The sequence below is a fragment of the Hypomesus transpacificus genome, chromosome 6 (genome assembly GCF_021917145.1).
Source record: "Hypomesus transpacificus isolate Combined female chromosome 6, fHypTra1, whole genome shotgun sequence".
In the NCBI taxonomy this organism is placed as follows: domain Eukaryota; kingdom Metazoa; phylum Chordata; class Actinopteri; order Osmeriformes; family Osmeridae; genus Hypomesus; species Hypomesus transpacificus.
Window position 1 is genome coordinate 15,030,259 of NC_061065.1, and position 27,599 is coordinate 15,057,857.

Sequence of the window (27,599 nt, forward strand, 5' to 3'; positions counted from 1 at the left end):
TGAATAACTGGTTCTTAAGACCATAGTATTGCGTCTCAGTACAGTTTGGGAATCCTATGGTGGATGCATCAGCCAGGGATGGAAGCCAGAATGTACTTCTGGGAATTGAAAATACGAATGGACAGTTGGGTTGTGCTTTCACATCAATTTCAAAATCATTCTTGAAACTGTACTCGAGTCTCGCTCTGGATAAGAGCGTCTGTTAAATGACTAAATGATTTTGATCGTTCTTTGATAGACTGTGCTCTAAGATCCAGAATAATGGGTCACGTAAATGCTATCACAAACATCTTTAGATGTTTTTTGATAATAATGGACAAAGCAAACTTCCACACTGGGTTAAAATAACATTAAACTTTGTTTTTATTGCAAACCAAACATGGTCACGTAAATCTGATTTTACAATTTACAGTACATTTAACATGAATAGTTACACATATATATATATATATATATATATTTAAACATCTCTTTAGTCTTGTATTCCGTATACATTAAAACTAGTACAGACTCCAAATATACAAATAAACTTAAATAGCGTTAATATGCATTTACACAGCAATATTAAAATGGAATGTTCCGTTCAGACATGTCGGAATGTCCCAAATGCGGGGCATGATGTCATCGAGAGGAGTCAGGAAGATGTGAGGGGGACTCGGTTGGCACAAGGAAATTGGGACAGTTTTTGATACATATTTGTTCTGCCCCGTCTCTTCTTTCAGTCAGGGTGTATCCACAAACCATTAGCAGCAGCGCTTCCTACAGCGTTTCCAGAATCCCTCCCAATGCAAACAAATGAAACAAGATTTCGTGTTCAGCACGGTGTGTCCCATACGTGGTTACATACACAGACTCAGGGCTACTATAACCATCAATCTGTGGTCGAGTGAACCTTGATTTTTAGCGTAACTACATGATGTTGCGGTCATACACAAACATCAGTCATGGACAGTAAAATGAAGGCACCTTTTCAGCATTAAACCCCCCCCCGTAACATTCAGCTTGACAACGTCCCCACCCCTTTACAAAACAAAAAGGACAGAAACGAATGATAAGAAACCGACACCCAATGAACCGTCAACTGGTTAGCTGCACCACCAAGCTCTCTTCACGCCTAAACGGGTCCCATCACCAGAACCCAGGGAGGGGGGGATGAGGAGACGTGTGCAGTGATGAAGGTGGCAGACCTCCCTGGGGCAGGGGAGGGAGGCAGGGCCAGGGGGAGGGAGGCAGGGCCAGGGGGAGGGAGGGAGGGCCAGGGGGAGGGGAGGGAGGCAGGGCCAGGGGGAGGGAGGCAGGGCCAGGGGAAGGGAGGCAGGGCCAGGGGGAGGGCGGGGTGCCCTGGAGCAGTCGGGTCCTTGAGGTGTGTGGGTCTCTTCAGCTGCCTGAGCCATGTGCAAACGACGCCCTTGTCTGGAACCTGGAAAGAGGGCCGGGTGTGTGGGTGTGTGTGTGGGGGGCGGTCCATGGAGGAGGGTTTGAGGACCTTGTGCGTTGTCAAATCAGTTGGTGTCATCGAAGGAAGGGAGACTGGGAGGGTTCACCACACATCTAATCCCACAGATCCCCCCCCATCTAATCCCCCCCCTTGGACCATGTGACATACGGGCCCAGTAGCATGTAGCCTGTCCTCTTCCAGCTGGGAGGATAGCATCTCTGATGGGGCATCTACAGCCACGAGATCCTCACAGACACCGGTGGGTTCGGGGGGGGGGGAGTTTATGCAGGTCCATGCTCGCCTCACCCCCTGCAGACGTCCTGCCACGGGGGGCTACTAGTCAGGCTCTGCCTGGGCGTGTGTCGGAGCTCCTATAGGTAGGAGTCCATGGAGGGGGCGTAGGAGAAGCCCAGGAAGGCCTCGGCCGCCTCCTTGATGCTGGCCGTGATGAGGGAGCTGTCGGGGGAACAGCCGATGGAGCTGGGCACCGGCTCGTCCGTGAACTCGGGGTCAAAGTGCCGGAGGTCGTTAGGGCCCGTCTAGAACCAGCGAACGACAGGTCAGGTTAGGGAGTTGTACAAGAATTCTCGACGAGAATTTCGTAGCGTGACTAACTGGTGTGTGAGCGTGGTTAGGAAATGGAACGTACCACGTTGGGGTTGAAAGGAGGGGTGAGCTTCTTGGCGTTGAGGTCCTCCCAGTTGATGGGGGAGAAGAACATGTGGACCTTGATCTCGGCCTGAACGCAAGGAATAACAAAAAGGTTTGATGAGTACACACGCAAAGTTATTGAAACCGTCCTCCGGACCGACGTAAACACACACACACACACTTACAAAGTCATCGGAGCAGCCCAGCCTCTTGGTGCGATCCTTCTGCAGCAGGCCCTCCAGGAGGTGTCTCGCAGCGTTGGAGATGTTGGGTTTCAGCTGCAGGGGCTTGTTCAGGATGTTGTCGTACATCTCCGCCGTGTTACGGCTGTAGAATGGAGGCTGCGGGCCGAGGGAAGGGGAGAGGGAGGAGGGAGGGGGAAACACACAACAAAACGGGTTAATGAACAACTCCCGAAAACATCTGGGAAATGAAACATTATCCAACCCACGTCAAACACGTTTAACCTATGCCCTGTCAACAAGACTCGGGGACTGTCCCGTGTCACTTGTACGAACAGAGGGTGTGACAGAGTGGGGGGTTCCTCACCAGGCCGTAGAGCATCTCGTAGAGCACGGCTCCTAGACACCACCAGTCCACGGTGCGGTCGTACGGCTGCTTGTGGAGCACCTCTGGAGCCAGGTACTGGAGAGAGAGAGAGAAGGAGGGAGATAGAGATGGAGCGAGAGAGAGAAAGAAAAAAAAACGTTCGAAAAGCTCACCAGTTTTAGTTCATCCATTTCATGTATCTGTATCTTCGAGAACATCTCGGAAGGGAGAGCCTAGTTTGGTTGACTCGCCCCCTGATCCCTTACCTCTGGCGTGCCGCAGAACGTGGACGTGGTACCGTTGGGTTCTATGTTCTCCTTGCACAGGCCGAAGTCGGTGAGGATAATGTGTCCCTGGGAGTCCAGCAGGATGTTCTCGGGCTTCAGGTCGCGGTACACGATGTTGAGGGAGTGGAGGTAGCCCAACGCGCTGGCGATCTCCGCAGCGTAGAACCGGGCCCGGGGTTCCAGGAAGCAGCGTTCTCTCTGCAGGTGGTAGAACAACTGAAGGAAAAACGGAGAGGAGGGGGGGTGGGGTGGGGAGGAAGAGAGAGGTTCATTAGGACGTGAAGATGACTGTGAAACGTTTTGAAACAAATTGACGAGAAAGAAAGAGAGACATGAGTGGGACGAATCTGGACCAAAGAGAGAGCTGTAGACAGAACAGAGACAAAGATGTCAAAGGTCGGGGAGAAAATCCAAAAGAAAGAGTAGAGAGAGAAAGAGAGCAGGCTAAGGAAACGGGGGCCGTTTCCTGGCCAGCACCATGTTCTATCAGCCCTGTCTTTACCCGTCCAACAATCACAGGATATACGGTCAATTATACACACACACACACACTGTCTATATAATACTGCTAATTCTGGACCCTCTCTCCCTCTCTTTCTCCACCCAATGATTTCCTGAGAGGGGTTTCCTTCTAAAGAGAGAATCGAGGAGGGACAGCTTTTATTCTGCTGCTTTCGCATGACAGGATATCCCTTCCCTCGCTCCTTCTCTTTCTTACAACCTCCTTTTCCAGCTACCCCCTCCCCCCCTTCATCCTTTTCTTTCTCGTCCTGGCGCCAGCTGTCTATCCTTTCTCTGTCGGTCCTCGTCAACTGCAGGTGTCTACCCCCTTGTTCTGCTGTGTCTCTTCTCCTGCTGGTAACACTTTCTTCTGTTCGTCCCTTTCTTCTCCATTTGGCCCCAGAACTTTCTCTCTTCCGGGATCTGTGCGTCTCTTTCCCTCTCCTTCTCTGTTGCATGAGTTATCTGACCCTTATCTGACTCCCCCACCCCGAAGTTTCTGTAAGATCCTCACCTCTCCTCCGTTGATGTAGTCCAGTACGAAGTAGAGTTTATCTGCCGTCTGGAAGGAGTAGTGCAGGCCCACCAGGAACGGGTGTTTCACATTCTTCAGCAGGACATTCCTCTCTGACATAATGTGTTTCTCCTGGGGGGGTCAAAGAAGAAAGGCTACAGGGTTAGGGCTATGGGTCACTGAGGGTTAGGTCAATACGCAAGGGAGAAAGCGAGTGGCTTCGACTTGTGGAAGAGCAGAGTTTGTTTGTGTGTGTGTGTCTGCCTAGGTTCACCCACCTCTTTCTTCTTGAGGATGGCTTTCTTCTGTAGAACCTTCACGGCGAAGAACTGGTCGTCGGTGCGGTGGCGTGCCAGCAGCACCTTGCCAAAGCTGCCCTTGCCCAGAACCTTCAGGAAGTGGAAGTCGCTGGGCTTGGCGGTGGGGTTGGAGGACGGACCCAGGTTGATTTGCTGGGATGGGCTTGGCTGGAGCAAAGAGAGAGAGAGAGAGGAGACAGTCACTCTCTGAACCACACAGACAGAAATCCTACAGTCTGAGGACATGCACGCGCATAGTCTAAATACAATGTGCACACGTAGCCTATACAAAGAGACAGTGCTAACTGTTAAAGGTACACAGAGGAGACAGAAAACAATAACGTTCTCTTTTCCCCCTAAAACACATGAGAACGTTTAGCCGGGGCGACATCACGCTGCTACAACAATACACAGCCGCGCGCACGTGTCAACAGGGTGGTGTAAATGATCCCGAGTATAAACACACAGCATGGGACTGTGTAGCCGGCGCTCTAACACACACAGACAACACACACACTTACAGGAGGAGAGGGGTTTGCGTTCATCAACTCGGCATCCTGGGGGGGGGTCAAGTTCAGGATGGACTGGACCTCAGGGCTGGGGGGGGGGAGAATAGGAACACATCAATATCCTATTCTGAAGTAAATACCATACAAGTACATCATGGCAATACAATGCTGACTCGCTTAGATACTATGACCCATGTGATTGTTTAGCATTTGAGATTTGCCGTAGTTAACTAGATAGACGAAACAATTGTGTTTGCCTACTCCTAAAGGCAGAATCCACAGCTTGTGGTCTGGTTTCCCAGAAAAGGGGGATTAAAGAACATTTGTTTTGACTTACTGCTTGCAGGCGTAAGAGTTTGAGGCAAGCCGCTGGATGAAGTCGTTCAGGCCCATTCTTCTTTGTTTCATAAACGCTGAAAAAGACAAGAAAAGAAGAAAACAATTGTCAAATGGTGGACAATGTACAAAATACATGACCTGTTTTCTGACCACCTCTGATGGGTAGTTGATGATGGTATTTGACGTACCAGTGAGATTTGCCACAAGCCCTCTTGTTTTAGAGTAAGTGAGAACAGGAGCCTCCGTTTCCGTTTTGATAGTCATAGTTCAAGTAGAATATTCCGGGTGCTACAAATCCTAATACCACCTCTGGTGGCTCTTCGAAGTTAAACTAAACCTGCTTCTTTTTTGTCTGCTTTTATATGCAGCCAGGAGGGAGGGTGAGAGGGAGGAGACCAGCTGTGCTCGCTATCCTCCGGGGCGTGTCATGGGAGAGAGAGAGGGGGGGGGGGGTTGAACTCCACCGCGGGGGCGTGTTCGAAAGCAAACAGACACTGCGCTGTACAGACAAGCCTGCTTCTCAGCCAATCAGGAGCAGTTGCGCTCCGCTGCCGCACCCCGAGGTCAGCATCATGCGTCAGACCACAGCGCGCAAAGAGGAGAAAAAAAATTAGGAAACAGTCCTGCGTACTGTCTCTACTCTTGCAGACAGTCCTGCGTACTGTCTGTGCTGTACAAAGTTTGTGCAACTTTACAAACAACATTGCATACCATGTCTCGTAACGCATACTTGGTTGTTCAAAAGGCCAAAAGTCAAGAGATCAATCAATGACATAACGTCTCTAGATCAACGAAACCAACACACATTATTGCCATCCTCAATGTTATCCAGACGTGACATAACCGAATGGACAGGCTTAATGCACGACTATTTTAACACAAATGAACGATACTGCGAAAAGTAAGCAATATGAATTCCCTCGACAGGTACATGGGATAGTCCGACCCGCAAGACACAAGCACTATAGCCTACGTATCAGAGATCACGTTTTAATTGCCAAGTAGGCCAATATGTCAACTTCATTGTCTGGCTTATTCAAACATGTTTCCTCTATCTGGCTGCTTCTCAATTAAAACGGCTTCGAGTGACGCATGTTCCCAGATACACAAGAGACAAGGGGGCGCTTGCGCATGGAGTGGGGTGAGGGGGTAAGATGCCAAGAATCCACTGGAAGTGGAAAAGTACAGGCTTGAGCTCTACTTTGGGTTTTCAGCTCACGGAGGACCGTTAGACTTGATATGGGCCTTTCTTTTCACATGCACAATTAAGCATTTGAAAACAAACTGATTTGACGATATCTTGGTTAAATGGGCACATATGTGAAATCCAGTTTAGCATGCACCCACGATTGTGTGTGCACATTTACATAACGAAATTTCCTACACGGGCCGACTGAAAAATTGTCAGTTACGTAACAACACACCTGGTTCGTTTTATACTGAATAATTCACATTCCCGTTAATGCAAGTCGTCTGGGCAAGGTTGAATAAAGTAGACGAGATTGAATATACATTGAATTCATTCGAGAATACGCAATAAAAGGAAGAATGAAAAAAATTGAAAACTGTTCACGCGCCACAGTTGGAAAACTATGTTCTTCACGTTTCATTTCAGATGGCCTATTACACAACTATAATATTAATGGTAGCATTTACAGTCACAGTTTGTAACACAAAAGCCCCCATATGCTACCAACACTTTTACTTAACAATACTGCACGCCAAGCATACACATCCCTGACCATCAGGAAACTGATCATATTACTTGATTTGAACACAAACCTTTAAGGTCTTCGGTGGTCCTCATACTATTTGGTATTTCCAACTTCCCTTAATGCGCGAATCCCAACAGGTTGGACAAGTCATTTGACTGAGCAAAGAGTCATATACACTCGCACAAAAACCCTTATCAGCTAACATTGGCATATCTTAGATAACGAACTGTGTCATAACCAGGTCACCGGTTGTCAGGGTAAACCCGGGCACCATTGACCGCAATAGTTGACTGGAGAAAATCCATATCCCTAACATGGAAAGTTTTCAAGCCTTGGTGTCAACTATCACAAGTAGAAAAGGAATGTTGTTTATCAACTATGTTACGTTGACTTAAAGAATGTTTGACCTACCAGTCAATGCTGCCGTTTTGTCTTTCATATGGACAATATTTGTAGCCAAAACAGATGGACGGAAAGGACTTCGGTGTTTCTAGGCTCACAGTAAGAATTGATTCAACTGCAAGACTGTATTCAAGTTCTTACGATGGTCACACACCGGATATCTTTAGGGCGGAGACTTCCCGCCCCTCTTTTCTTCCTTAAGAAATTCAGAGGAAAGGGTGCCAGACGCACAGGCAAAAAGTGAATGAAAGTCCTGGATGGATTTGGCATAAATTAATTTCCCCCTCGCACGAATAGGCCCTCCGCCACTATCCGCGCGACTGTTTATACACTGGCACTAAGGGCCCTGAATTAAAACGTGACTATTATTAGAAAACATGTCAAGTTCAACCTGAGTTCAAAACAAAGTCACAAATAACTTTGTGGTGCATGTGTGTGCGTTTCTCACGCCTTTTCTCAGTTTCTCCCTATCGCACAAAAAAACAGAAGTGTGCAGTAGCCGTTGCCTTGCACCAATTCGTCTCATGCACTTCGGTACTTGGCTAACTTAATGGAAAATTCGTCAGCAGTCCAAAAGGGCACTTCACCGTGAGAACATCGAGGAAAGAAAGGAGAGGGTGAAGAAAAGGGGAAAAAGGTGTATCTGAGTGACAGCGGCACTGAGTGAGTGATGGAAAGATAAATAAAGCTGGAAAGAGAGACCGATGACACAGGGGAGAGTCTGGCCTCTCTCCTTCCGTTGGAAGTCAGCCCAGATCACCCAGACAATTAAAAATACAAATCTAAAATGGCAGCTTACCTTTCTAGCCTATTACCCAACCAACAGGAGGAAATACATCAGTCTGACCTGTGATCATGTTTAGAGGTAAATGCACCAGCTGATGGATGGAAGGATTTATCATATTGCAATGTTCCTCTGCTTTGAGGGTGGCAATAATAAGCGGCCATTATGACTCAGCTATAATGGCGCGAGCATGTTTGTGTGTATTGTCACGAAACGGGAGAGAAAAAAGCTTTGCGTATGTTCCTAAAAAACACGTGTGTTACTCTGTGGTTCATACAGCCTCGTCTTCAACTTTTTCACACTGTCTCTGTCTGCTTCTCCCTTCGCTGAGGTCAGCTCAATTATTAATGCACAGAGCCACCTGATCACAGTTTGAGACGACAGAGGACACACACACACACACACACACTTTCTCTCTCGCCCTCTCTCTCTATCTCATTTGTTTTCTCTATCTCTCTGTCTGGCAAAGAGCTGCAGGGGACACACACACACTCGCACACACACACACTCACACACACACACCAAGGTAAAGTGCACAGCAGCAAGTTTTGTGCCACTTCTTTAATAACCTTAAGGTGCCCTAAAAAGCAAGCAAACTTTCCTCGAACTACCACTGCAACTTAGCGTAAACGCCTTAACTACATGTTGGATTTAACATGAGCACATTCTCCAGAACATCTGAAGTAGACTAAACACAGATAAACACAGCATGAACATGAACCTGTCAGATAGTTTAAGGAGCATATTAGAGATACAGTCTTTCTCAATAAGCACCATCACTGCATTTTACTGTTAGACCAATGAATCACACAGACCAAGCCCCTCTTTGCGCTGTGATAAAGTTGCAGTCAACAACGTTGCCTGCTTGAGACACACGACAGAATCACAATGCGATGGTCATTGAGAAGTTGCATTGTCTACGTGTACATTACAACTAGTAAACCATGAGTGTCGAAATAGTATGGTTGAGTGTATCCATCTACCTGGAAGGCCCATCTGAAATGGTGTTTACCTGAGAGTGTGGTGGGCATGGCTGCACCTCCTCTTTCCACAGCCATGCTTGAGACTCCGTGTGACGGTGTGAAGGAGAGGATAGAGAGGGCAATGGAGGGAGAGAGCCAATGGTGTTTTCTCTTCAAGTCGAGCCTTCAGTCCACAGTGCTCCCCATCTCAATGGCAGGAAGCCTCATAAGAGAGTGTGTGTGCGTGTCAGATTTGGGTGTTACGTAATCGTAAAGTGGCGTGGATGCCAAGGCCCTTTACAAACACACACTTGGGTGCCTCCTTTTGTAAAGCAGAGAGGAAGGAGGTCTACTCCATTCTCAATGGGGAACTGAGAGTGGGGGCCAACACACTGGGGATGAGGAGTTCAATAACCCCTCCCTGTCCTGCCCCTTGACACACACACACACACACACATCATCATCCATCATCCAGTATGACTGGCAGAGAGCCCTTGTCCCATTTGTTTGCAACAATGTTCATCCGTCACATGCCGGGTCCAGGCTTGTGTTTGTATTGTGTGTGTGCCTTTGTATTGTCTGTATGTGTGTCTGTATCTTCATTTTCGAGGGGCCTCGCATGAGCAGAGTGGGTGTGGTTTGTGGTAGAGGGGGGCCGATGGGGTGTCAGAGACGGTCTGTTAGTGACAGTCACACTAAAAGAACTGGTCATGCATTTTTTGTGTGCTTGTCATGGAGTACAGAGAGAAGAGGTTAGAACACACACACACACACACACAGCCTTTCTCAGTAACCACCGGCTATGCAAAGGTGTTTGGGAGGAGAGAGCAGCAAGACTTTGTCGACCACCTACAAAAGACGGGACTTGTTGAATGTACCTACTGCTTTTGGGCTTCGATAAAGACGCGGTACTCAGGGGGCGCCATGTATTACGCAACACCACTCTGCTCTCTTGAAATGGAGGTGCTTGTGAAACAGGAGCACACCTATCCAGCTCGGTGTTTTCATCTCTAATAGGTATAATCAGGAAATTAGGAAGAGGGTCACCAAACTGTTATTACTAAATGTCACGTACACAGCTGAGCGTATATTTACTGATATGTTATTTTTAGTGTGGGTGATGATTCACACCTAAAGACTTTCAAATCTGTTAAAGCCTGTAATTGCTGACCACGGGTGGGAACACGATGGCCCATGTATGAGAAATGAAATGAACAGCTACATTGAGCAGCCACTTACGGTAATTGCATGAACTTCTCGTCAGCCATGGTTGCTACACTTTGAATGTTTGAGTGGCTTTTAACAAGCGAAATGTGTGCAACATGTATGCTGTGAATGTAGTCTGTTGTGTTAGTATACAGCAAGTCTTCTGAAGCACCATCTTGCACACACACACGCACACACACACAAAGCCAGATATCCTTTGGTTAGGGCAATGAGGTGTACTTCCTGGCTATATAAAAGATGTGATAGAAATGTATTTTAGAACATAAATCATCATAGATCCACCCCGAAACCAACCAATCATATTTCAATAACACAACCCTGATGTAAATACACATGCAGTGCATGCATGCAAATCCAAAGTACCACTCTGAAGCTGACCAACTCGGTTGTTTTCCCAAGGTCTATAAGCCTACACAATAATAGGTTTGTCATACTCTTGTGTCGACAGACTAGCCTTTATGTTCATAACCTCTGTTTTGGTGTGTGGTTGGAGCTGTACAGCAAAACACTACCTAAAGTATCTGAACACTTGTTATTGTGTTTGGGGAGTTGGTGGGGGAGGGAGGGGGGGGGGGGGGTGAAATCATCATGTATGAGTCAATGCAGCTCTGAGAGAGGGATGAAGAGAGCTTGCAAAGGAGATGTAGATGATAGAACGATCAGACAATGCTTGATGGAGGGGGGGGGAGAGGGGGGGGCTTGAGAAGGAGGAAGGAGGTGTATGCACTAGAATGGTGGAAATCTAGAAGGTTTGGAGAAAGCATACTGACACTTACTGGTGTCGCTAGGGCAACAGTAGCTGTCTGGATCTGGTTCAGTATGATAGTACAGGTCCATTGCCTAGGAAACAAGAGAAATATGATATAATTACCATTGACCAATCAAGGATGGATTCTAACTAACATTTAGTATAAACACAGTATTTTACATGGAATAATCTTTCATTGAGTGACAAATGTAACCTGTACCTAAACGAAGAAGCTACAATCTGTCTGTACTGGTGCTGAAGGTGTGACAGATAGAGTAGTCCAATTTAGTAGTCCAACAATATTCTCATCTCTCGAGAATGTTTTTGGATCCAGCTCAATTGTAATTCAAAAGGATCCAGACAATAGGAGGTCACTAAGAAGTGTGTGAATGTGGGGAATACAAATGGTATGACTTTTTTATGACTGTGACTTGTGCATAGCTGGACACACACACTCAGACACACAGTGTGACACACACACTCAGACACACGGTGTGACACACACACTCAGACACAAGGTGTGACACACACAGTCAGTATTCAGGACCTTAAGCCCGTATACAGATCAATTTAGTTTAGCTCAGCCCCAATATAAAGCACTCTTCAATACATTGATGCACTGAAGTGGTTGGTCTACCAGAGATCCGGCACAAGCTGATTGGTTCAGGGGCTCTATAATGGGGCTGTCAGTCCAACTCTGCAGTCCAATCAGAGTGGCGTAGGTTTTGAGTGGCAAGATTTAGGATCGTCACCTTCCAGATAAAAACACTGTGTCCCCTCAAGGTTAGGAGGATGGCGAGGGGTTGTTGGAGGGACAGGTTAGGAAGTGAAGGCCATCCAAACAGCCTCTTTTGAGGCTTCATTCGTATGAAGTCTATCTCATGGACATCTTAGTAGGTGCTATAATGATGCCGATTACTGCTTGATACAAGGGGAAGTAGAATCGTACAGAAGGGTGCGTGTGTTTGTGTGTGATCATATTCTAGCAACAAATTGAATTTTCGGAATTTGGGCACAGGCATGACAGGGTTAAAGAAGAGAAGGATGTATTGGAATTTGACTTTTGACCTGAAACATTTCGTCCCCCTAGTTAACACATTCCAACAACTACCCACTGCAGGTAATGGCTCATCCACATGGAAACATACCTTCATGAAGAACTTAATCTACTAATGTAACATAACGACTTTGCAATCAATAGAGCACAAGAAAGCACAAGTTTAAGTACAATTCTGAATTTACTACTGAATCTTTCAGTGGGTGCTGTTGTTATCAATAATTCCCTTATAATTATTTGAGCAATGTCAATATTCTTCAGAAGTTCCTTCAAAGTATGTTTGTGTCATCCAAAAAATAATCATAGCTGTAAATTGTTCCCTCTCTCTCTCTCTCTCTCTCTCTCTCTCTCTCTCTCTCTCTCTCTCTCTCTCTCTCTCTCTCTCTCTCTCTCTCTCTCTCTCTCTCTCTCTCTCTCTCTCTCTTATCCTCCTTCTTTCTTCCTCCAACCCCTTTCTGTATTTCCATTTTCTGCAGTGCCGACCAGGGCTGTCCGATCCCATCTTCCTTCTGCTCCCTCCTTCCTCTCTTATTCTCTCACCCACAACAATCTTTCTCTATATTCCTTCTGAAGTCTGTTTACTGCCTGAGCTAAAGGACCAAACATCTCTGTAGCGTTAGCATTCCTGCACTGACGGCAAAGTAGGACTCGGGTTCATAAATAATTCATGGCATATTTTTCTAAAAGTAGAATGTTATTGAGTTTGGGGAGCTTGTATTAGCAGCAAGCCAGTCTGTGGAGTTATTTGCACAATACACATGAACTAATCTACATTAAAACTCCTCAAGCTTCTCCTCAAGAGTCTAGCCTCTGTAGGCTTGTACAATGGGTTAGTGGTTAGCTGCTAGCCCACCTGTGTGCTCCTCTGCAGTGTTGTTAGCTGTTAGCTGCTAGGCCACCTGTGTGCTTCTACAGTGTGTACTGTAGTGTTGTTAGCTGCTAGGCCACCTGTGTGCTTCTACAGTGTGTACTGTAGTGTTGTTAGCTGCTAGCCCACCTGTGTGCTTCTACAGTGTGTACTGTAGTGTTGTTAGCTGCTAGCCCACCTGTGTGCTTCTACAGTGTGTACGTTAATGTTGTTAGCTGTTAGCTGCTAGCCCACCTGTGTGCTTCTACAGTGTGTACTGTAGTGTTGTTAGCTGTTAGCTGCTATCCCACCTGTGTGCTTCTACAGTGTGTACGTTAATGTTGTTAGCTGTTAGCTGCTAGCCCACCTGTGTGCTTCTACAGTGTGTACGTTAATGTTGTTAGCTGTTAGCTGCTAGCCCACCTGTGTGCTTCTACAGTGTGTACTGTAGTGTTGTTAGCTGTTAGCTGCTAGCCCACCTGTGTGCTTCTACAGTGTGTACTGTAATGCTGTTAGCTGTTAGCTGCTAGCCCACCTGTGTGCTTTTACAGTGTGTACTGTAATGCTGTTAGCTGTTAGCTGCTAGCCCACCTGTGTGCTTCTACAGTGTGTACTGTAGTGTTGTTACCTGCTAGTCCACCTGTGTGCTTCTACAGTGTGTACGTTAGTGTTGTTAGCTGCTAGCCCACCTGTGTGCTTCTACAGTGTGTACTGTAGTGTTGTTACCTGCTAGTCCACCTGTGTGCTTCTACAGTGTGTACTGTAGTGTTGTTAGCTGTTAGCTGCTAGCCCACCTGTGTGCTTCTACAGTGTGTACTGTAATGCTGTTAGCTGTTAGCTGCTAGCCCACCTGTGTGCTTCTACAGTGTGTACTGTAATGCTGTTAGCTGTTAGCTGCTAGCCCACCTGTGTGCTTCTACAGTGTGTACTGTAATGCTGTTAGCTGTTAGCTGCTAGCCCACCTGTGTGCTTCTACAGTGTGTACTGTAATGCTGTTAGCTGTTAGCTGCTAGCCTACCTGTGTGCTTCTACAGTGTGTACTGTAGTGTTGTTAGCTGCTAGCCCACCTGTGTGCTTCTACAGTGTGTACTGTAATGCTGTTAGCTGTTAGCTGCTAGCCCACCTGTGTGCGCTGGCGGGGCTGCCAGGCCTCCTCCATGGTGTAGCTAATGTAGGGTCCGCTGCACACACAGCACTCCAGCATGACTGGGCTAGCCTGGAGCGGTGCAGCCCGGATCCCCCAGGACTGACAGCCCTCAATGTGACCTTCTGACTCCACCCCTTTCTGCTTGCCGGTGTCGCCATGGTGACGATTGAGCATCTTCCACTTCCTGACCTGTAGGTGAGAGAAATCAAATGAAACTGTATTCACTTCAAACATAAAATAATGAGTCATTCAAAAGTCAGAGGTCATTGCTGCCCCCTTACATAACACCAGGCAGGTACCTAGATATCCAAATTAGGTATGAAAACGCAAATAAACAGCGCTTTATGGCTAGACAAGATATTGTTATTGGAATAGAATGTGTACATTTCCCTGCAGTCAGTCAGCCAGTCTCAGGCACAGAGTTAAGTAAGAGGTAAGTCTCAGGTGAGTGTGTTCCAGGCCCAGTCTTAGCTGTAATCTCCTCCCTGTGTATACAGCTGTATGGGGATAGCATGGCCTCCTCATGGAGCTTTACACCCCGTCTCTATGGAATACTGCCCAGAGTGACTCAGCAACCGACCTGTGGTTACACACCATCACACACCTAGCTTGGCTACGATAGCGCCAAATGGCCTTCCCTACTCAGGTTGGATGGATGTATAAGCAAGCCAAAATGTCTGTTATGTAACAGTGTCCTTGGCACACACTCCATTGAGGATTACAGAGGGGAGCTATCGAAAATGAATTTATCAAGGCCTCCATCTGCAACTGCTACCCCTCCTGCCTTCTGTAATGATGGTGTGTGTGTGCGTGTGTGTCATAATTGGAATTGGACAACTAGCAGCTCTGCTGGATTTATTTGAACGATTGAAGCCAGCTCTCACTTGCCAGTAATTGTTGTGGATCTGCAGGATTACTGAAAATGTCAACCACAACACATCAACCATATCACCTGAAACCTCTGAGCTGGTTTTGACTTTTACCTCCATCTGACTCTGACCTACACTGAACTCCACCCAGCCAACCCCCTCCAACACGCCCACACACACACACACCCACACATACACACACACACACACACTTCAATGTGATTTATCACCATTGTGTTCACTCCTGACCTTGTTCCCAGGAAGGTGGCACACATTCCACAGAAGGGCAGGAAGTTGTCCATTCAGGAACTACCTCTCTAAATTCTTCGCCCCGACCCACCTCCACTGTCTCCAGGCCCCCGCACACAGAAACCCACACCCACGAGACCACATGACCCATGTCTGAGCATGTCAACATCAGAGACAAAGTTCGGTATTAGAGTTACATAAAGAGAGGCTCTCTACCCTCCTGTCACATCTGCATGTATATTCCCTGGCCCTCACGCTCTCTCACACACACACACACACACACACACACACACACACATACATACACATGCAGCAAAACGTTATGTAAGGTGTGTATAGAGGAAGTAACATCTGCCCAGGAGTCCTCTCCCCTGCCTTGGTCTTCCTTCTCTGCCTCCTCCCTGCCTTGGTCTCCCTGCTCTGCCTCTTCCCCCCTGCCTTGGTCTCCCTGCTCTGCCTCTTCCCCCCTGCTTTGGTCTCCCTGCTCTGCCTCTTCCCCCCTGCCTTGGTCTTCCTGCTCTGCCACCTCCCCCCTCCTGGTCCGGCCTCGTTATCATAGCCCGGATCTAGATGTCTCACAGACAAGTCCCAAACTCAGAAACAGAAAGAAAGAAGCTATTATAGCAAGAATCGGAAAGGGTGAAAACATTTCACAAAAACTCAATTCAAACAAGACGTGAGAGCCCAAAAGTGAGCCGGTGGAGTGTGGGTTCGGTTGAGTAAACTGAAGTCAAGAAAGGAAGGCCTTACGTAAGCTCTTCAGTTCCATTCTGAGATCAAGCTTGCTCATTAACACCAGGGTTGTTACTCTTGTGAAGGTGTGTATGTGGAGGAGAGAGAGAGAGAGGGGGAGGGGGGTGATGAGAGAGTAGGCCAGGGCCAGAGATGGAGAAAACAGTGGACTTCATACGCTCACACAGCCTCGTGACCGCGTCCCATGAGACGAGTACCCTTCTGAGCTCTGAAGCCGTAAGCGAGGAAGCGAGTAAGGGAGGGAGGGAGATGAATAGGGCTCAGAGGTGAGGCTCAGAGGTGAGCTCTTGCATTGCATGATGGGATTTTGCCCTGAGCTCATTTGGTATTTGTTGTCATTTGGAGTTACCCTCTATAACGCATTCAGGCTCTTGCATCTGGGAAACCGATGGGAGCATGGGGACGGTTCTCGGAACTCCGATTCTCAGACGAATCATGAATATTCATGAGCTGCTCGCCGTCCCCCCCCCAGCTTGTTGGGAGTTTTTCTCAGAAACAGATTTTCTTTTTCCATCGGGTTCTCGAGTATGCCTTCTCAACCTTGTTTCTTGATCTTCATTTGAACTGTATACATACAGCTCAGACTGCCGGCAGAGATTGCTCATGCACACATTGGACACAAACACACCACGCACACACACACACACACACACACACTTTTAGACCTCTGGCATTCATTTCAGATAAGGTCAGAGTAGTGTGTCAGTTTGACACACACACCATATTTACCAACGGCTCGTCAATGTGGATTGTGTAATTGTGGATGCTCTGAGCCTCATTCCCGGTCTCCGTCAGATAGGAGTAATCACCCTGGCGTCTTCTCTGAAGGAGCTGCAGCGCTGCCCTCTGGCCCTCTGCTGGATGGAGGTCAACCTGCCAGGTCACTGAATCTCTAAAAGGGTGTTTGAGAGAGAGTTGTTTCAGACTTACGTAACGTAACCGGGTTTTGTGTTTTTCCCGTCGGTGATGTCATGCTGTCCTGTTGTCGGGGGCCTAAAACGATGAGCCTAAAAACCTCTGAATCATGCATGAACCTGCACCAAAATGATGTGGGTGGTGCTTTCACTGCGTTCCTATTCCATCTTCGGTGTGTGTGTGTTTTAAAGGTCACACACACCAGTCCTCTGTGTTGGTAGAGGTCGATGAGGTCTTAACACGAAGATCAACACGTTCCTTTGTCGGTACAAAGGTTGGAGCGCCTTCCAGGACGTTTGTGTTATGTCATCGCTGCTTCGTTCATGGTAGTACCTTGCTTTAGTATGCTGGAACAGGTCAACTCCTTAACACTAAACTCTGTGTGTGAGTTGAAGCGATAGTTCCCTGCAATTTTTAAGCATAAACAGAAAAAATGCTTGGAAAAAAACGGTATCCAGCTCATCCAGACCTCTCCGCCTCTTCTCCCTCTTTAAACCCCCATGGAGGGGGGTCCTAATCGGAGTGTCGTTCTGGTGGCCACGGTTCTGGCATAAACTTTGGAATGTCAGAATGTTGTTGTAGAACATGGGATTAGTCAGTTTGTGGATCAGTGTGGATTAGACCGCTTGTGATTCTTAAAGTCCCTAACAATGAACTCCAGGGTGGAGCACTGCTCCTTCCGTTCCATTGGGCCGAAGTCAGGGAGGAGGAGGGAATAGAAAAGAGAAAAGATGTTAAGAGAGAAGGAGAAAGACATACAGAGGGTTAAATAGGGAGTTTGGTGCAAAGGGATTAAGAGAGAGAGAGAAAGGAGGATGGAGAGATATTGGGAGGTGGAGGAAGAGAAAAAGAAGGGAGAGGACAACCTCAGGAAAGAGAGAAATTGAGAGACTGAGAGATTCCTGGACGTGAGGAGACATGCCTGTTTGAAGGCTTCTCTGTCAGGCCTGTACTCATGGTTGCTTCTACTGCAGGGGTGGAAAATGCTCAAGAATCTGTATCAAGACATTCTTGGTCTGTACATCAGGCATCCACAGCAACTGGCTTTGCGCACTGTGTTTATGGTTTGTCTCCTCGACCTTGCTGGTTTTTTCGAGTCGTGTGATGAGATGATTTTCATGTCTTCTGAAACATGTCAGCTCTAAACCTTTGGAGTGAGGGTGAAAGACTCACCACGTTTTGGATCTTAGTTTTGGATCCTAAACTGAAATGTAGCTTGCAAGTTGCTAGGAGAGATAACAGATTGGGTCCGCCTGTTTGAGGGCTTGAAGTTTATCTGAGGACAGTGGGATCGAGCGTATGACTGTAACTACATTCTAGGGTGCCAGAGCTGTTGGGTTTTTTGACAAGGAAAAGATTAGCATTGCATTATTCGCTAAATGCGTGCTAAACCAAATTAGCGACGCTTTTCAGCTCTCTGGAGATGACCCCTTTTTATTGTAAACATCTTAATTGGGGTGAGGGAGCATCTTTGAGAAGACAGGCTAGGAATATTCCAGCTGATCCCTCCTATGTCCTGAATTCAGGAGGAGGAAGAAGAACCTCTCTTATCCAGTAGATGATGCAGTAATCCAATTAAATACAGGACAATATACATGAATAGGTATAAAAACGATTTAATCCCTTCATCAGGGAATCTTCTAAACTCGGGACATAAGGAGGGTGCAAAATGGTGGGCTGTGTTGCATGTACTTGAATGTACTTTACTGTACTGGTACTGCACTACAACTGCATGTTTTCTTTTTTATGTAGCAGCCTTCACATCCCATCCAGATTTCCCTAGGGACAAATAAAGTAATCTGGAATCTTGATCTTGAAAACATTTAGGCATGGTAAGACCAGAAAAGAACATCTCTTGATTAGGAAGAAAGAGGTCTGAATGATAAGATGAATCACACTGTAGGGCACTAAAACACAGAGTTGCAGCTATTTATTCATGGAGGTAATAACAAAGTCATAAAGGGCACACTGAAGTATGCTTCTCAGGTCACAAAGCACCACAAATATGAGGTGATGAGATGAAAGTCACAGATTTACCCGACCATCTGACTCAGACACTGCCAAGACTGGAAATAGGATCTGGTTTTAGACCCTCTCTGAATTGTTGGATGTTCACCAGCTCATGGCTGTTAGCAGGAATTTGACCAGTTCATTACCAAGGACAGAGCCTCAGGGGACGCTTTGGTGTTTGATTTTAATGACGAGGTGCAGATCTCAAACCCGTCAGTGAAGGCTTCCAGATCCAAACACTGACAGTTTAAAGAGGAGGCTGATCCTGTTGTCTTGTCTTTAAAGCTAACAAAGCTTCAGCCAAACCTCATCTTACAAGCATCCACTAACACGCCTAATCCCTTTCTAAAAACTGTCATATAGACTCAGCAATAGGTTGATAATGTGTCCGTAATGTGGGAAAATGAACAGCGAATCATATTTTGCAGTTCAGTGCACAGCACAGACTGTTGGCACCATTAAACAGCTATTAAGTTGATGGCCAAAGTCCCAAGTCCTTTACCTGCAGTACAGTAAGCGGTGGCACAGCAGTAAAAGGTGATGTATAATACGGTGACGTCCCAGAGGTCAGTAACCATTACCTGAACTAGCCTCGATGAGCTTTCCTGAAAGTAAGATGACTTCAGACATAAGACGATACCAAGAACAGCAGAGTCCATAGGGCAAGGCAAACACGCAGACAAACACTTAGACACACAGTAACACGCGCACACACACACGCACAATAACACACACAAACAGTTCAGGCATTGAAAGTAGGAAACAAACAAATACCGTATCACACGGAAATCTACCAGCGCTCAAACGCACACAAGGCCATTCAAATGAGGGACGTGCCCCCTTGGCCGCTCCACCAATCACCAGGGCCTTCGCTCAGCCTGCTGTTCACTCAGGAGAGACCCGGAGCAGGTTCCATCAACATAGATCAGCCTGACACCAGAGGGCATGGTCACTGGAGACCACTGAAGCCCCTCTGTCAAGCCTTTCAGCCTGCCTGTCTCCACCCTGAGGTGCCTGGTGGCAGGTGAGACTAACCTCCCTGGTACAGGGGCCGTTCCCCGGTGTTGGTTTTACGGTAGGATTCCTAAAAAGGTTTGTGTCGTCTGTAATAGAGAATGAACGAGGTCATCGTAAAAAGGGCGAGAGTACTTTGGTGTACTGACGTGGGCGTAGATTGATGGAGGTGATTGATGGTGCAGGGTCTGTGGCGACGAGTTTGGCTGAGGCGGGTTCTCACAATAATCCGTTTTCAATTCCGGTTTGTTCCTCTAAATAACCCATGCTCTCACGATAATGAGTGGTTGAAAACCTCACCTTTGTGGCATCATCGGTTAGGAACCATACACGTGAAGGCCAATGTAACTGCCCTATTTTTAGATTGGACTCTCTCAGGGCCATGGATCTGGATACCCTGTCCTCGCATCAGCCAGGCGTCCAGACAGACTTGAATGAATTAATTACATGAATTACAGAGCACGTCTTCAACACGTACCAGTTTTACAATGAGGGAAAGGGGGGAACGAGTTGGCCTGTGGTCACGCTTGGTAGCTGTCTTCCTCCCGTCTCCCCCCTCCCTTCATCCCTTCACTCTCCCTCTCCTCGTCACCCCCCCACCCCCACCCCCGTTCTCCATCTCCTGCTTCAGTAGGTTTTGGACAGGCGGCATGGATCACATCAGAGAAGCCCATGTACCCTGGCTCTCAGGGTGGCACCGAACCCCCCCCCTTCTCCATCCATGTGGGTCAGGGACTCCAGAGGACAGAGTTGGGCCACACCTCAGCGGCTAACTTAGACTCGGTTGCGCTACGACAGCTTGCGTTCTGTGTTTAGCCTGAATCTGTGGGGAAACGCTTCGTGATGACCGAGACGTGGCACTGAATTTCTCTCGGAATAAACACCCCGGCGTCTTTGAAGATGGGAGCGAGCGGAGATAAGACCTGGGGGTAGAGAGGGGATGTCAGCAGATGCTCACTCGTTCATTTCCCGCTCGAGTTGTCGTCCCCTCGCCTTGATGTCGGAGATTAGAGCGACGTCTTTGCGCGCGTCTGCGACGGAGGGAGCGTTCCGTGTCCGCGCGTGGGCGCGTCTGTGTGTGCGGGGTGGCGGGGCGTGTGTGTGTGTGTGGGGGGGGGGGGGGTGGGGTGGGGGGGGGGGGGGGTGGAGGTTGGGGGTGGTGGTACAGTACAGGACGTCCTTATCAGAGGGATTGATGTGGTTTTGAATTCTGGTCATGCTCTGGCAGGGAGGCCAAGCTGGCAGACTGGGAGCCTCTGACCTCATCCTGTCTTTATGGAAAACTGTTGTCTCAGCTGTTGTTTCAGCACACACACACATACGCACACACACACACACACACACACATACACACGCTCCCTCTCTCCGCTCCATCCATCTGTGTAGCCCTTTTCTTACCTCTCCCTCACTTTCTCTTCCCCCCGCCCCCCCCCCCCCCCCCCCCCCCCCCCCCCCTGCTGTTTCAATCGCCAGCACCATCATCCGGTGAAAAATCTCAACGTCATAAAGTCATAAAGCTTGTTTTAAAAGTGCCAGTCGATAGCTCCCATAAAGTGCTGTGTCTATGTCTAGCTAGGAGGCTAACCAGCCTTAGGAGGGCTGCAGAGGGGGGAAGGCCACCCACACCCGGGGTCAGGGTGATTCTTACAGCCTCTGGACAGAATGCTGATGATGCGTTACGTAACAGGAGAGATGTCAGGCAGCTGTAAAACATGCCCGCGACGGGTTTTGAGAAGGCTGAATGTGCTTTTTTGGAAATGATGATTTTGTGTGTGTGTGTCTCATCCCATTGGCTTGTTGGTCAGTCCTTTGTAACGTTGCTGGCTCAATGTAAAATTCTCACAGAACATGGATACAGTGTTGAGAGCTTAGTACAAAGGAGTAGATACATGGAAAAGTGATATCTTGGTTAAGTGTTCATTTGTGTTTTCTTGGGCAGTTTATGCATCCTAGAATGCAAACAAACATTTGCTTTGCTGCACTACAATGCTGCTTTGCTTAGTTCCTATTTATGTAACAGAATGATAGATTGTTTCACTTGCTCTGATTAAGCTCTTATCAGTCGACAAACACACTCAGCTGATACCTGAATAGTTACCCACAGTCATTCCTTTTATCAACAGTCTGAAATGATGACTGCACGGAATTGTGGTCCACCGCATAGACTGCAATCATACTCCAAATACCATGGTCAACCATACCCAACAGCAACCAACCACATGTATTTGTGTCGTGGCAGATACAGACTGTCCAAATGAAGGAGGTTTTACTACACTGACATGGTCAAATGACAGCCTACACACACACACACGCAGCCACGTTAGACTGGCATCTGTGGTGACTCACCACTCTCTCTCCCCTTTAACCCCCACCTCTCCCACCTTGCAGCATCCGCCAGTAATCCCTTAAACACACACACACACAACTGAGAAATTGAACACATGGCAAATCTATCTGAGGCAGGGGCAAGAGGTGGAATTGATAGAGAGGGAGGAAGGGAGGGAGGGAGACAGAGAGGGATGGGGGGGGTGTAGATGGAGGAAATGGGAATGAGAATCGAACAGAAAAGGCAAAAAAACAAGATAGAGAAATTAGGTAATAAGCAACGAAAGGTCTACCCCTCTCTCTCTCTCTCTCTCTCTCTTTCTCTCTCTCTCTCTCTCTCTCTCTCTCTCTCTCTCTCTCTCTCTCTCTCTCTCTCTCTCTCTCTCTCTTTCACACATGGACACACACACACACACAGTGTTCCTTTACCGGGGCACTGATGACTCATTCTCTCCTCCTACTGCAGAGCCTGGTTTCACTCAACACACACACACCTAACACACATTTAACACACACTCAACATACACACACACAAACTCACATTGATAGGTGTGATGATTGATTAGAGGGGTGATTGCTGCTATGATTGCTGTTGCATAACCAAGGACGCGCTGGACACCTGCAACATCATTACTGAGAAAGAATGATGCCGTCAGTGTGTGTGTGTGTGTGTGTGTGTGTGTGTGTGTGTGTGTGTGTGTGTGTGTGTGGGTGTGTGTGTGAGGATGTGTGTGTGTGTGAGGATGTGTGTGTCCATGTGTGTTGCCGTGCGTGTGCGTTCCTGTGTGTTGTTCCGTTTCCTCGGCTGACAGCTTAGTTGTGTGTGAGCAATCATGTGGAGGACCAGAGGGGGTAGGCAGTGGAAGGCAAGAGTCTGGAAGTATTCACCGTGTCGTACGGGGAAACACACAGCAACCCGGCTCAAACAACCGTCACGGATTGACCCACTCGCCGCTCGTTCCGGTCGACCTTCTGGCGCACGTGTTTGTGAGGAACAAAGACCCCAACGGATGTGGCGGAGATGCACTCGCAGGCCAAGCTGCGGACCCACCACAGTCATCTGACGCCCGTCTCCCCTCACCTTGCAGGGCTTGCTCTTCTCGTGCCCGTGGTCGTGTCCGGCGAGCGCGTTGGCGTGCTGGCAGGGGGAGGGCAGGTCCTGGCGGGGGGAGGAGCCCCCCTGTAGGCCGGCGTAGTGGCAGCAGCCTCCGTACGGCGAGGGGAAGTGCGTGTGCCACGTGTGGTCGTGGGCCAGCGGGCACCGGGGGCAGGGGTAGTGGAGGGCCTTCCCCTGGCCGCCCCCCTTCTCCACGCTCACCTTGGGGTTGCGCATCCACCTCCGCACCTGGGGGGTGGGGGTGGGGGGTGGGGTGAGGAGACGGGGAGGCACAAATGAATCGCCGTAAACGCAGGGAGGGAAACGTGGACTGTCCACGCAGGCGAGCAAATAGATACACGTCGATATTCCTAAACACACATGCAGAGATTGTCCTTCCTGGGTTTTTTGTATCTGGTGCGGCAGTGTCATTGCCTATATCTGCCCCCTCTCCTGGGAGATGCACACACACACACACAGTCACACACACACACTGCTCCACTCGCTCACACACACACACACAGATGCAAGCCCCGTGTGGAGGTGAACCTTCAAAGACCCAGGTTATTAGGCTGTCCTGCTTTGGGATTTCAAACACGCTGTCACCAACAGAAGATGAAAGCCTTACCCCGGCCCAAAGCCTTCCACTGGTCACACGCTTGACAACCGGTTCTCTGCTTATTGGTGAATCCTGGTTAAATCCTCGCTATCTAAACCCTTCAAATCAAAAACCCTCCAAAAAGTCATCATGTTGCTTTGTTGTCACTCTTCTCATGGCTGTCTGCTAATGACCAAATATTTCTGGGTTGTGGTTGAAAGCTTTGCGTGAAACCCAACAAACTAAGACAAAATAAACACCCAAGCACACACACACGTCGACAAACACACGTCCACACACACGTCCACACAGTGTACCCTTCAATAGTGACTTAGCCAGGTAACGTGTACAATCACAAAGGGTAAAACCTGCTGTGTTTGTTTGTGTGTGGGGAGAAGTGGGTGGGGGGGGGGGGGGGGGGTGGCATTGCAGAAATGAAAAAAAAAGGGTCGAGAGTGGAGAAAAGAGAGGAGGAGGAGGAGAAAGAGGCAGATCCGAAAGAGAGAATCAGAGAAAGAGGACAGCAGTGCAGCCTTCTGAAGACAAGTCACCCTTTGACTCGGAGCCTGTTTGGCAAACACGCACCACACGACCCGAGCCTCTGTGACCACACACCACACGACCCGAGCCTCTGTGACCACACACCACACGACCCGAGCCTCTGTGACCACACACCACACGACCCGAGCCTCTGTGACCACACACCACACGACCCGAGCCTCTGTGACCACACACCACACGACCCGAGCCTCTGTGACCACACACCACACGACCCGAGCCTCTGTGACCACACACCACACGACCCGAGCCTCTGTGACCACACACCACACGAGGCCGACATCTGTGGCACACACACACACACACAACCACACACAACCACAGACAGAGCCCGTTAGAGCGGGAGAACCAGACAGCAACCAGAAGGCCCGCAGAGGCAGAGCGAAACATCCATGGAAAATCACCCACAGCAGGACATCTCTGAACATCCCAGGCACTCCACACAGACCACAACACATCGTCTGACCAAACACACTGCACCATGTGTTACAGAGCGCCATTAGTGCCTGTCACTTAGGACCGTAATCTGAATCATTTTAAAGTCAAATATACAATTAAATAATTGAGCAACTTTTCTTTCAGGATCAGGAAGTGTCACTAAACGTCACTTCCCATTGTGTCCTGTCAGCATTCGAAAACAGCAGTCGTTTTCTTCTTCTCCCTCGGGCATCTCTCTTTCAGTGTGTGACATCATCTAAAATTGATGTGGAGCACACACACACACACTCTCACTCAACATACACACGCACACACTTTAATCTCTTATTCTGTTTCATCTTTTCATTCCCTCCAACTCTGCCTACAGTATCTCAGATGTGTCTGGTGCTTCCGTTTCCTTTCCTCTGTTCGTTCCTCCTCTCATTCCCTCGGAGGGTTCAAATGGTGCTCTGACCAGGGCGTGGTCGCTTGACACCAAAACCACACACACACATCCTTGAGTTGAGGTGGCAATGAAGCCTACAGTGATGTGCATCTTGGCTAATGGTAGACATCTATATCTTTTCTTTCTATCTGACTGCATCTTTTTTCTCTCTCTGTCTCTCTCTCTTTCTCTTTCTCTCTCTCTCTCTCTCTCTCTCTCTCTCTCTCTCTCTCTCTCTCTCTCTCTCTCTCTCTCTCATAATCAATCTCTCCCCCTCTCTCTTCTGCTCCTCTGCCCAGTATTCCCTTTGATCAGAGATGAAATGATCATTACATTTTGTTTTGGAATCCCCTGAGGGCTTGTGGGTGTTCTGTGTGTGTACGTGTGATAGAGAGCGAAAAGCTGAGTGTGAGTGTGTCCAAGTGAGTGAAAGAGAGAATATCAGAGAGAGAGAGAGAGAGAGAGAGAGAGAGAGATGAAAAAAAAAGCTGAAAGTGTATTACTCAGTAATCCTCACACAACAACATGTTCGCATATGAGTCAGCCCAACCCTCTTTGTAATCCTCACCTCTGTCGCATGTCTGAGACCCAATCACGAACGAGCGTACGCGCCCGCGCGCAAAACATCCAACTACAAACACACATGCACACTTCAACCTCGCCAGGCCGACAAATCGACACCGATCGAAAATAACGAGGCTACAGGCAGTCAAGCAGGATGACCCAGTGCAAGCTCCGACCAGATCCAGACTATCAACACACCTCCCCATATACTGTCAGCAAACTAACCCCTCCAACCACCACACACAGACCTCCTCAGTGGATGCTTGTCGTTGTCGTTACGTAACGTGTCGATATAGACTTTGGTAATGATGTCACCCACACAGAATACACTCACAACTCAATGTTTTGATGGTGGTAAACAGTAGCTTTCCAAAGCAGGGAAATACTCCATTCGACCACTGTGAAATTTCTGCCACAATGACATCATCTCTGTCTAGCACCAACACACACCCACACCCACACACACCCACACACACACACATAAGCAAACATGCACACATGCAAACTAATCAAACAAAGAGGCTGTCGCCCCCCCCGTCCCTCCTGAATCAATGCTTTCTGCCCACCCATCCACCCTGACGAAGCTGAACTGCGTGTGTTTATGTGTGTGTGTGTGTGTGGGTGGGTGTGTCTGTTTGTTTGGTTAGCACATGTGCGGATCGTCTGTGCTCACCTTTCTCTTGACAAACTGGAAGGCGGAACACTTCTTGAAAGAAAAGGCGTTCTTCTCTCCCCTTTCTCCTCCTCCCCCTCCTCCCCCTCCTCCTCCTCCTCCTCCTCCGTTCACCAGCTTCATGGCCAGGACTGGCTTACCGCTAGCCTCGGTCGAGCCCAGCTTGCCGGAGAGCCTGGGAAGCAAGGTGAAGACACGAACGGGAGTCAGGGACGGCAAGAAAGTGCAGACGAAGAGAGGAGAGCAGCAAGACGAGGCAGAGATGGAGGGAGGAGCTGATCTGGGAGCGTGTGTGTGTTTGTGTGTGTGTGTGTGTGGGGGAGAGAGAGAGAGAGGGGGGAGAGGGAGAGGGAGAGAGAGAGAGAGAGAGAGAGAGAGAGAGAGAGAGAGAGAGAGAGAGAGAGAGAGAGAGAGAGAGAGAGAGAGAATGTGGCACAGTGATGGAGGTAGAGAGGAAATTAAAAAGGGAGGGTTGAGATGACAAGAACAAAAAGGGGATACAGAGTTGGAGATCTGGAGAGAGGGAGTGGAGGACAGTGCGACAGAGGACAGAGACTCTGGAGAGACCTAGAGAAAGAGAGAGAGAGAGAGAGAGAGACAGAGATAAAAACAGATCGAGTGAGAGAGAGACAGAGAGCGAAAAAGAGATAGGGTGGCACTGTAGATCAGTGAGAAGTCTTTGATCTGAGGCAGTGCATCTGTTAGGAAGTGGAGGAGTATGTGTGTGTGTGTGTGTGTCCACGTGTGTGTGTCCACGTGTGTGTGTCCTGCTGAATACCGGCCACGGTGGATATTAATAAGGTATAAGAGGCTGCAGCAGCAGCAGATATATATCTAGGTATGTGTGTGTGTGTGTGTGTGTATGTGTGTGTGTGTGTGTGTATGCAGTCTTACCTGCACTTGTTTTCCTGGTTGTTTTCACAGGTCCCTGTCACGAAACAGCTTCTCCCAGTCCAAGTGTCTTAACTCCGGGTCCTTAACAATTGGTCTCAGTACAGCTCTTGACTGTGATGGTCATCGGGTCTGCTGGAGCAGGTGCTGGGGAATCTGAGCTGGTCTGGAACGCTGCTCTCAGATCAGTGAGAAAGCCGAGATGTCCGCTTCCCTCCAGGTTCTGCCGCTGAGGAACGAAAGGAT

General features: G+C 48.4%; 1 protein-coding gene across 5 annotated transcripts; it reads right to left on the minus strand.

Annotated features, from left to right (window-relative positions):
- Nucleotides 1–334: 334 nt before the first annotated feature.
- On the minus strand, nt 335–26,532 carry sgk1 (serum/glucocorticoid regulated kinase 1). Of its 5 annotated transcripts, none has more exons than XM_047021549.1 (12): nt 26,463–26,532; nt 13,953–14,165; nt 10,954–11,017; nt 5,086–5,161; nt 4,761–4,836; nt 4,219–4,407; nt 3,941–4,072; nt 2,905–3,141; nt 2,639–2,734; nt 2,275–2,430; nt 2,088–2,177; nt 335–1,977 (listed from the first exon to the last, which is right to left on the minus strand). In XM_047021549.1, exons 2-12 carry the CDS (start codon nt 14,148–14,150, stop codon nt 1,810–1,812), a joined length of 1,482 nt encoding a protein of 493 aa, XP_046877505.1. In that variant the 5' UTR covers nt 14,151–14,165; nt 26,463–26,532; the 3' UTR covers nt 335–1,809. The 5 variants fall into 5 exon arrangements, with proteins under 5 accessions (XP_046877505.1, XP_046877504.1, XP_046877509.1 ...); XM_047021548.1 differs by lacking the exon at nt 26,463–26,532 and adding an exon at nt 16,197–16,470; XM_047021553.1 differs by lacking the exons at nt 10,954–11,017; nt 13,953–14,165; nt 26,463–26,532 and adding an exon at nt 7,214–7,510.
- Between the last annotated feature and the right edge of the window lie 1,067 nt (nt 26,533–27,599).

Coding starts and splice junctions, on each gene's coding strand:
- sgk1 (XM_047021549.1), bottom strand. CDS start 14,150: ATGCTCAATCGTCACCATGGCGACACCGGCAAGCAGAAAGGGGTGGAG. Junction 4,073..4,218: donor CCATCCTCAAGAAGAAAGAG/GTGGGTGAACCT, acceptor TGACCCCCCCAG/GAGAAACACATTATGTCAGA. Junction 2,431..2,638: donor ACGAGATGCTCTACGGCCTG/GTGAGGAACCCC, acceptor CTCGGCCCGCAG/CCTCCATTCTACAGCCGTAA.